This window comes from Sorex fumeus, unplaced genomic scaffold, assembly GCF_029834395.1.
Source record: "Sorex fumeus unplaced genomic scaffold, SorFum_2.1 ptg000131l, whole genome shotgun sequence".
NCBI classification, from domain to species: Eukaryota; Metazoa; Chordata; class Mammalia; order Eulipotyphla; family Soricidae; genus Sorex; species Sorex fumeus.
The window spans coordinates 25,701,210-25,711,816 of record NW_026606188.1 but is presented as its reverse complement, the minus strand read 5'-3'; the positions used below and the strand labels follow the sequence as shown (position 1 = coordinate 25,711,816).

General features: G+C 43.3%; 1 protein-coding gene across 1 annotated transcript in view; it reads left to right on the top strand.

The window, feature by feature from the left end:
* The first annotated feature begins 2,352 nt into the window (after positions 1 to 2,352).
* ALG14 (ALG14 UDP-N-acetylglucosaminyltransferase subunit) overlaps positions 2,353 to 10,607 on the top strand; it is an 85,566-nt gene continuing 77,311 nt past the window's right edge. The window contains exons 1-2 of the mRNA XM_056106591.1: positions 2,353 to 2,561; positions 5,206 to 5,357. Coding sequence (XP_055962566.1) covers positions 2,420 to 2,561; positions 5,206 to 5,357 — 294 coding nt within the window. The 5' untranslated portion in view covers positions 2,353 to 2,419. The remainder of the gene's footprint in view (positions 2,562 to 5,205; positions 5,358 to 10,607) is intronic.

Below are 10,607 nucleotides of genomic sequence, written 5' to 3'. Positions count from 1 at the left end.
TTCATCTAATGCTTTCATTTCCCTTTAACTGGAAACTTGAACTGATGGCCTAGAGACTGCCTTTCTTCAGCTCTTCTTTGCTCTTCTGCCCATTCCCATCTGCTTCCCATAAACACTGTTCAATTGAAATGCTGCTCTCATTCAGCTCCCCAGTGAGGAATATGTTCCCCAAACATCTGCTCCCACCTTTCAGCAGCAAGTGATACACCAACTCTTCCCTCATTCTTGAGTCATTTCCTACTGTTGGCTTTTGTGAACCTCATTCTTTCCTGATTGTCTTTTCTCTCATCTTCCTGGATTTTCCTCCCCTATTTCCTTTTTTGCCTCAAGCTCTTACTAGATCTCTAGGCATAAATTACCTCTCTTTGCTACCCAACAGGGTGTGACAGGTCTATTTAAATTTAGAATAACTTTAATGAGAGGCAGGTGATGCAATTCAGTGGAAAAGTATATGTATTTCATTCAGGAGGATTGAGTTCAATACCTGGACCACATAGTCCCTGTGAACCACAGGGAAGTCACCCCAATCACAATGCTGGGAGCCCCAAGTATCACTAGGTGTGGCCCCACAGCAAAAAAGAATCATTTTTGTTTCCCATTGACACTACCCACATTTCTAGTTTCTATACTCACATGCAGAAAGTGGACAAGAACATAAACTATTTCCTTCATGGCTAAAATCCTCCCATGGCTAAAACCACCCAGTCCCAGGTCTTAAATACCATCTATATTCTGAGTTCTAAATGTATTTACTTGAATGTAAATCTGTATAAATGTATAAATCTGAAGCTTGGGCTCAAGCTTCAGATTTACATATACATAAAACTGTCTATTTGACAAAACCATTAGGATGTTTAACAGGCTTTCAAAACTAACATCAAAGTAGGACATTTCCCTGTTTTCCAACCACAAGATCTTGCATCTCTTCCTCTCTTTGATTAGCATATGGCAGCATCCAACCTTTTAAAGTTTTGAAGCCAAAATCTGAGTCATCCTGATGCCTTTTATTTTTCATCTCCAATATCTATCAATGAACTGCATTTCAGATCTATTCTCATCTATCTTCTGTGCCATCTTTTAGCCCAGATCTCACGTATGCAAGGCATGACTTTGCCACCTGCCCTCCTACTGTTTCTCACACATTTTCAGAGGCCTTGCTTCTGGACTTCCACCATGCATTGGTAAGCCCAGGAGACGCCATCAAAGTTTGAGAGCGCTGATTCTAAACCCCACAACTGTAAATATTTTTCACCACTTACTAACTACTTCTAAGAAAATTATTTACTTTTAATTTTGACCTACATCGTGGAGTTGAGGCTACCTCCATTGCTATCCTTGAGGATCACTCCCAGCCATGCTTAGGGGGTTATGAAGTGCTGGAAATTGAACTCCCAACTCCTGCATGCAAAGCATTTAAACTATTTAAGCTATCTCTGCAGTCTCTTAACCATTAGAGAATAATCAGCAAAGAGGAAAATAATATCCACCCTTGACCTTCATTGTAAGTAGAATTAAGAGGATTTGATAGGCAAGAGCGACTACAGCAGAAAGCATGTTCAGGTTTCTAATACTAAGTCTGAAAGAATTTCACTTCTGAGCATCTTTCTAGACCTGCTCACTCATCTTGTCTTCTGTATACAGGTGAAGGCAAATCACATTTGAAGAAAAGGGACTTCTCTAATCTCAGTACTTATTTGTCACTGCAATGTGCACTGAACAGACAAAAATAAACCAAAACGGGACGGGGGAAGGTGCCAGCTTTGGAGTAAAAGTAACCAGATAGTAGTTTGGTTATCGCCTCTATCCTGCTGCCTTGAACTCAACTTCAGTCCGCTAAGGACCACTGATTTAGATCAAGGCGATCATCTTTTAACTATTTTGGCCACTGAGATCAGTGAACGCTGAGCAGAAATTTAAAAGAGACTTGTAAACGAAGAGATGCGGACTCTAAATCAAGCGGTGTCCGGGGCAGGCGTTTTCCATAGGGTAGCGGTCAGCGGAGGGCGGCAAACAGGGAAGGGTGCCAAAGACCTTGGGTCACGGTCACAAAAAGTTGCCCGAGTGGTAGCACCTCATTCGAATCGTTCCAGGGTTCATAGGTGGCCTCTAGTCACGAGATAAAGTCGAGTTTCTTCGAGCGCACGACCAACGAGGCCGCGCCACTGTACGGACAACGGGGCCTTCCGCCGGCGGCTCGACGCCCCGCCCAGCACTGACGTGCCCCGCCCCGCACGGACTCGCCTTCCCAGGTTTGAGTCCGCTCGGCGCCCGTAGTTTGAGTCCGCCCGGCGCCCGTAGTTTGAGTCCGCCCGGCGCCCGTAGTTTGAGCCCTTTCAGCGCCCTCCGAACTCTGACCGGACCTCGGAGGCTGGCGCAGCGCGCGGCAGCGACACTACGCATGCGTCCTTCTGTCCTTTGAATGGGGGCCGCGTTACTATTTCTGTTAGCGGGGGCGGCAGGGCTGCTGGCCGCGTTCCCGGCCCTGCGGCTGTGGCGCGTGCTTCATTCCCGGCCCGCGGGGCCCCGGGACTCTCTCAGTCTCCTGGTGGTGGCCGGGTCCGGTAAGTCTCCGGGCTGCGAGCAGAGCGTTCGGCTGAGGTACTACAACCCCCAGAGTGCACCGCGGCCTTCTCCCCCGTCTTCTGAGCGCTGTGGGGAGCGAGGCATGCTGAGATTTGTAGTTTCTCTGCGTTTCCGGACACTGGCTGCCCTGCTGGTTCAAAATGCAATTTGATGACGCAGCCTTGCCATCTTTTAATGACAAATGAGTAACTTCCACTTGCCTATTATTAAGAGTCTCCGTAGCTCCGTATATATGTAAATGTATATTTGGTTAATTTTGTTTTGGGTCCACACCCGGCCATGCTCAGGGCTCAGTCCAGGCTCTGCGCTCAGGAATGACTCCTGAGGACCATATGGGATTCCGGTGATCGAACCTGGGTTGGCCGCGTGCAGCCCAAGCACCCTGCCTGTCAACTATCTCTCAGGTCCCCCGTAGCGTGTTTTTTTTTTTTTTTTTAACAAGGTACTAATCAGAGTGAACAGAGAGGAAGTCAAAGCTTTTTGATACAGACATGAAATTTCCCTGTATGAAAATTGCTGTCTTGCATAATTAACTTTGGCATTTATATTTAGTTTAGGAACCCTAGCTACTACTCGATAAACGAGGCCAAGGGAATAGCCACCTTTATAAATATACATGTACAAAAATTCACAAGGGTAAAAAAATTACCAACTGTAGAACGCTATAGGCTTATTCAGATACTGCGATAGACTATAAACATTAAGTTATCCTGTCAATTTGTACACTTTAACTGCAGTCCACGAGCTCTGTAGGCACCTACAGTTTTAAATGGACAGTTCTGAGGTCTTCAAATCCAATGTGTGTGCAGCTATAAATGTCAGATGGCACTAGAGGGAAAACATTTATTCTGCTATTCAGGGCTTCTATTGAGTTATTTATATCACTCACCATGTCCTTTATTTCTATCATTCTGATTGTAGTAGTTTTTTTCATTTTGTCTCTTAAACTTTCTTGTATTTTGCTGACTACCTGTGCTGTTGATTTTTTGAGCCCATTAATCATCTGAGTCATGGCTTCAGGAAAGATCAGAGGATTTATTGCGCTGGTTGGTTTTGTTTACATCTTTGGTGATAATGTTTTTGCTCATTGAACTTGGTGGACCTCTGCATGTTTTCCCCATTGGCTTTCCAGTGTTCTCACTGTATTGGGGGTGAGTTTGATAGTTATAACCCTTAGAAGATGTTGAGGGAGTAGGTTGAGCATTCTCTTCCTTCACTGCCATTCTTTACCCAGTGACAGGAAATCTAACTGTGAGCAGCATGTAATTTGCTGAGTGGATCTGTCATGCTGTTGCATATGCAGTCAGAAGCTTCAGGAGCTGTGGTGTGGTCCCTTAATAAGGCACAGGCTGGGAATGGATACTTTTGGGATCCAACTGTTTAGGAATAGGCCCGTTGATACCATCTGGAGGCAGGCCTTACCTGGAATGGCGGAGGTCACCCTTACCTTGCTAGCAGAACTGTTTACAAACAATGTTCCCTTTTCAAGAAAATACTGAGTGAGCATTAAAAAAAAAAAAGCGTAAATTTTTAAAGACAATATTAAGTATTTGTTTTAAAAGTAAATAAGTGAAAAGATGTTTATATAGCAAGTATAATGAAGTAGGGGTTTTTTTCTGTATAATGAAGTTTTAATTGCAGTGAAAGGTGTGGATATTAGGTTTTGTCTCTTATTGTTCCAATTGTGAACAAGTAGCAGCTTTGTAAACCACCACTTTTTTTCAAGGCTTAAAATACTGAAATGAGTACACAGATGTATACATTGCCTTATGAAAAAAAGATGAATGACAAGTTCTAAGATTAAAATATTATTCTAATTCTGAAATTCACACATAGTCTTTGCTGATTTTATTTCCTTCTAATTCCTCTGGCATCTAGAGAGCCACCCTTCTCTTTCTACTGTAGGGATATACCTGTGAGAAACATATGCTTCATTTGTTTCTTAGTCCTCGTCCTAATGCTCATGGTATCGCTATTGAAAGCTCTTCCTCAGACTTAAGGGAGATGAAAGTGGGGGAGGTTTGTACATTAAGGGAATAAGCAGTGTGAGTGAAGACAGGGAGAGATGAATTAGATGAAAAGAGATAAATTTTTTGTTATTGTGTCTGGGGGCCACACCAAGCTGATGCTCAAGCCTTCTCCTGGCTTTGTGCTCGGGATCACTCCTGGCAGAACACAGGGGAGCTATATGAGGTGCTGGGGATCGAACTAGTCAGCCACATGCAAGGCAAGAGTTCTGCCCACTGTCTGGTAGCTGCAGAGAGTACTGAGAATGTGAAGGTGAGGCCAGTGAATGGAATTAAGTAGGGTAATAGGGCACACTGATAAGAAGTTTTTTTGCAGTTTATATTTGTACACAGCTTATATAAAATGTAGATATGCTATTTTTCCCCCCATAAAGAAAACTTAAGTGAATAAAGTTGACTGGGGGTTGATCTGGGGGAGAGAACATACGATATCCCCATGCTCAGGACCTATTTCTGATTCTGTGCTCAGGAGTGACCCCTTGTGGTGCGTGAGGGAATATATGCGGTATTAGGGATAGAACCTTCCCCTGTGAAGGGCAACTCTCCAGCCCTTTGGGGAATTTCAGCATCTTACTCCTTCCTGTTTTTTCTCCAGGTGGACATACCACTGAGATCCTGAGGCTACTTGGAAGCTTATCCGATGCTTACTCTCCTAGACACTATGTCATTGCTGACACTGATAAAATGAGTATTCAGAAAATAAATGAGTTTGAACAAAACCGAGCTAATGAAGACCCCAGTACCAGGGTAAGATGATCATCTGTTTCTGAGAATGTTACTAGTTTTACATGGAGTTTAATTTTTTCTGGAAACTGTTATACATGACAGTATAACAGGGCAGTTTGCTTGTTGGTGATGAACTACCAAAAAGGAAAAAAGTTTTTAATAAAAACTGATTGTGGGATAGAGAGCTAGTTCAGGTTTTAATGTGCCTCACATCCTTGTGGCTGATCTGGGTTTTCTCCCTGGCACTGTTTGTGACCCTCTTGAGGCCTGCCAGGAGTGACCTAGGAACACAGAGCCAGGAATAAGCCCTGAGCACCACTGGATGTGGCCTCCCTCTACCTCCCCCAGAAGAATGGTTGCTTGGAGCTGGGTCTATAGCATGAAGAGTTGAATTCATACTTTGCATGTAGGAGGCCTGGATTCCATTCTTAGCACCAGTCACTATTTAATCAGTCGCTATTTATTGAGGTCTCACAGCGTTAGGTCTAGAGTAATCAGGAAGGGTTGGGAGTACCAATTACACATAGGTATGATCCCCTAAACACACCATAAACAACCTCAAGCACTGAACCAGGAACATTGCTGGGTGTAGTCCAATGAAACAAAGCAAAACAAAGAAGAGTTGTGTCCTTTCTTACATTCTTTTTAGCTGTTGAAGTCACTGTCACTGTCACTATTCTCCCGTTGTTCATCGATTTGCTCGAGCGGGCCCAATAACGTCTCCATTGTGACACTTGTTACTGTGTTTGGCATATCGAATATGACACGGATATCTTGCCAGGCTTTGCCGTGCGGGCAAGATACTCTTGGTAGCTTGCCAGGCTATTGAAGTAGAGGAAATAATTTCCAGTTAACTCTGAAAATTATTTTATTTGGAGTTGAATACATAAATCATCCCAGTTCATGTTCTTTTTGGCACTTTGTTGAAGCTATTTGTGGGGAGCCTATATCTGACTTTACTCAGGGCTTACTCCTGGCTCTGTACTCAGGGATCACTCCTGGTGGTGCTCTGTGAGTCAAACCTGGGTCTGCCGCAAGCAAGGCAAGCACCCTTCCCGCTATACTATCTCTCCCATTCTCTTCCTTGGGGTTCTTGATCATTGTATTGCCTTTATGGGTAATTGGATCGATCTATGACTACTCCTTATTTCTTAAATAATACTTTTCTTACTGTAAAATACCCTCACTAAGGGCCATAGAGAGGGCTCAGTGGGCTGAGCACATGCTTTGCATGCAGCAGGTCTGCATTTGCTCCCTGGCACTGCATGGTACCACAATACGACCAGTACCAATCCCTAAGCCCTGAGCTGGAAGTAGACACTGAAATTGCTGTGTGTGACCCAGAACCCAAAAATAAACCAAAAAAGTGGTAAGTAAATAAATGAATGACTTCTTTATCCCTGGTTGTTTATTTTAGCACTTCAGTCAAAATTTATGTGAAAGAAAAATAAAAACTACTTCCTTCTGATGGAAGAAAATGAGAAGAAAGTAGTTCCTATGTAAAGGGTCTCTCTCTGTCCTCTCCGAATTCTGCCTAGTCCAAGGCTGCAGCAGCTAGTGCAGTGGTGAACTGCCAGCCCTGCTCAGGCCACTTCACTGGTTCCTCTGGGCTCTGGGGCCCAGAGATTGGAGGGTGCCTTTCCTTAGAGGTTGTCTCTGGAGAGAAGCACTGGGAGCCGCCGGCAGTCATGTTGTTCCCTGGTCAGTAGAGACAGGCTGGAGACAGAAGAATAGAGTTCGTACAGGAAGAATGAGATGAGAACAGTAGCCCAGCCTCCCAGGGTGACCTTGGGGTTCTACTGCATTGGTGAGGGTCTTCACTTAGTGGTGCTTCTTATTCTGGCAATCAGTCAGGTCCATTAATATAACTCCTCTCCCGTTCTCCTTTCATTTCCTTATCCACCATTCTCTTCTCTCTCTCTCTCTCTCTCTCTCTCTCTCTCATCTTGGTTTTTTTTTTTTTTTGACTCTTGGTCAAAATGTGATCCCTAATGAACTTATCGATAAAATTAATTAAATGAGTTCTTGGAAAATCCGCATCAGACAACACTAGGATGTTACCATCCATCCATAGCAACATGTGTGATGTGTGTCATGCTTCTGTTTCTGGTTTACGAATCAATACTGAATTAGCTTCCTAAAGCTGCTGTGACAAGAGTATCACACACTGGGTGGCTGAAAGCAATAGGAACTCTTCTCTTGCCATTCTGGAGGCTCGAAGTCTGAAGTCAGGTTGTGAGCAGGGCCGTGTTTTCTCTAGAGGCCCTGAGGGAGCCCCCTGACCCCTGCTTAGCCTCTGATGGTTGTCTGCAGCCCTTGGCATTTCCTGGGTTTCCCCCGTCCAAAAGGTGAACTGTTCTTTCTATAGTGTCGGCCCTTCGACTCCTCTGGTCACATCTGTCTGCATTGATGTCAGTTCCACTTGGGATCTTCCTGACCAATCCTGCTTCTCTGATTCCATTCCTTTCTGTGACAGGATGCATGTGTGGCTCAGGCCAACTGTGCTGTGAATGAGCGGGATGTTTTCTGTGATATGTAATTGATTTCTGGTCATACTTTGGCCAGGGAGTTTTATTTGATAGAGCTTGTCTTACCATTTTGCTGGATGTCTGTGATACTGTTTATTGGAGAGAATCCCTTACTCTGTCTCACACTCTAATTATTTTGTTATAAATTAGTTGTCCTTATCTGTGTGGATTTATGACTGGGCTCTCAATTTTGCCCCATTGACCTCTGTATCTTCTGTTAGTCCCCTACCATTCTATTCTGACTACTCTATCACTTTGAAGTTTAATTTAAAGTTGGAGTGTGTTTTGCTTCATTCCATTTGAGGGACACATCAAACAGTGCTCCATGTTTATTCTTGGCTCTATGCTTTGGGATTACGGCAGCATTGAAGGAACCAAGTTGTTTGTTCAGGGATTGAACCCAGGCCTCCAACAAACCTGTTGAGATATTTCTCTGTTGCTATTTCTGGGTGGTGGGTAATCACTAGCCCATCCGTGAAAACCCGAGGGTCCACTGGGTGCATTCCAGGCCGAATCACTGTACCCCAACCCTGGCCCGCTGACAGCGATGGAGGAACAAAGGAGGGAACGGGGCCGCCAGGCTAGTTAGTAATCCGTCGCTATTTATTCAAATCTCACAGCATTAGGTCTAGAGTAATCAGGGTTGGGAGTAGCAGTTACACATAGGTATTACTAAACATTATCATCAACAGTGAACAGATATAAAGTACTTCCTTCAAGGGCAGTTCTTCTAGGAGACACTCAAGGACAAGATCTCATCTAAGTGCTTAGCAGGATCTCCTGCTAGGAGATCTACCCAAGGGTGGAATTCCATGTAAGTGTGTATTGCTTTCTCCTTTTCTTTGCCAGTAACCATTTAAATAGTCATCTTAAATTTACTTTTTAATAATATGTCTAGTCATTTTGTATGGACAGAGTAAGAGATATATTAAGCTTACAGGGTGGCTCTCCTGGAGACATCTCCCTGTATATTCAGACTACAGCCTCAGGCCAGGCTAGTCTATCCTAATCTCAGAAGGGTCCTTTATTCAACCTTTTGGGTCTTGACAGAGTTTGTTGCATGAGCATGCTGATATTATACTTCTTATGGCACTTAGCCTGTCCTTTTCAGATGCAAGGGTAGGTTATAGCTTGCCCTGATTCCATCCTTGTCCCTTGCCAGGATCTCCTTTTGGGTATCAGGAGCTAAGGGCAACTGAAGCTTAAGTCAGGTAAATATGATGGGCACTCAGGAATAAATATTTCTCGGAGCCCCAAGTTACTCAGGCATAGCATTAACTGTCTTCCTGTGTCTATATAAAAAGGACATAAAGAAAAGAGAAAAGCAATATTGTTTCAAAAAAAAAATCCAGAGTCCTCAGAAGAATTTGATTTTACAAAGTCACAAGGTCTGATTGGGGAGAAAAGTGACTAGTATCGGGGAAGGAGAGCACAAAAGAGAGGTAAAAGATAAACAGAGGTTTGGGAATACCGGGTGGAATTGGGTGTACCTCTAGAGCACTGTTTACTGATGTAACTCAGTAACCTGTAACGCCCTGATTGGGGGTGCGGAGTGGAAGAAAAGACAAACCAATGTGGTTTTTTTTTTTTTCTTTTTGAGTCACACCCAGCGATGCACAGGGGTTATTCCTGGCTCATGCACTCAGGCATTACTCCTGGCGGTGCTCAGGGGACCATATGGGATGCTGGGAATCGAACCCGGGTTGGCTGTGTGCAAGGCAAACACGCAACCCGCTGTGCTATCGCTCCAGCCCCAGGACAAACCAATGTTATTCAACATCTCTCCAGCTTTTGTTTCTATTTTGACACCTTATTCTTGGGGTTATTTTGATTATTTGGAGTCTCTTGTAGTTCCATATAAATGCTTTGTTTGGTGGCTGCTTTTAGCCCATGTTTAGGGCCATGTGACACCCGGTCTCCCGGTAGAGGCTCTCCTTTCCTTTGAGCATTTCCCAATCCTATAAGCCAATATAAAGCTTAAGTTTTTTAATTGTATTTCTGTGGAAAATGCTATTGGGATTTTGATATTGAATCTGAACATTACTTTAAAATCACGGAATCCCAGATTTATTTGGCCTACTCCACCCTTTTCAAGAAAAAAAAATCACTCAGCACCCCTCCAGAAATCAATCTTTTTCAACTAAACACACAAAAATTGCCCCAAAGTGTACCTGAGGCTACTAACAGTCGATCTCTCCTGTCTTTAGGAAAATAAGTGGGACCAGAGATGTAGCTCAAATAGTGAATGCTCATATTAGCCTGTTTTGATATGCAACAGATTTCTAAGATAAATCTTAAATAACGTAATTTTAATTAATAGCAGAGACAAAGGTAAAAGACAAACTATTTTTGTTGCAGAAACTCTATTCAGATTTCTCCTGATTTATTCAATTCAGTATAATTTCTAGTGGTATTTAAAAACTTTAGGCATATGTTTCCCGTTCCTTACGATTACAGGCCAGTAACGAGAAATAGCTATTTCTCATACAGTTTTAAACTACCGCATTCATTTGTGCTTCTTTAAGTAGCGTAGCTATTAAGAGAAACATTCTTCCCTTAGGAGAAATACCTCAATCCCACTTGAGTAAAGCAACTGAGATTAGAAAGGTGGGGAGCAGAAAGCTAAGCCACAAAAGCAAAATGAATGTTTAGCTGTGAAATTGCTTATATAAAAAAATCATCTTAGAAAGCCTTCTAAAGAAAATGTAATTTCCACTGGGATTAGTTCTAGAGTAAAGAATAG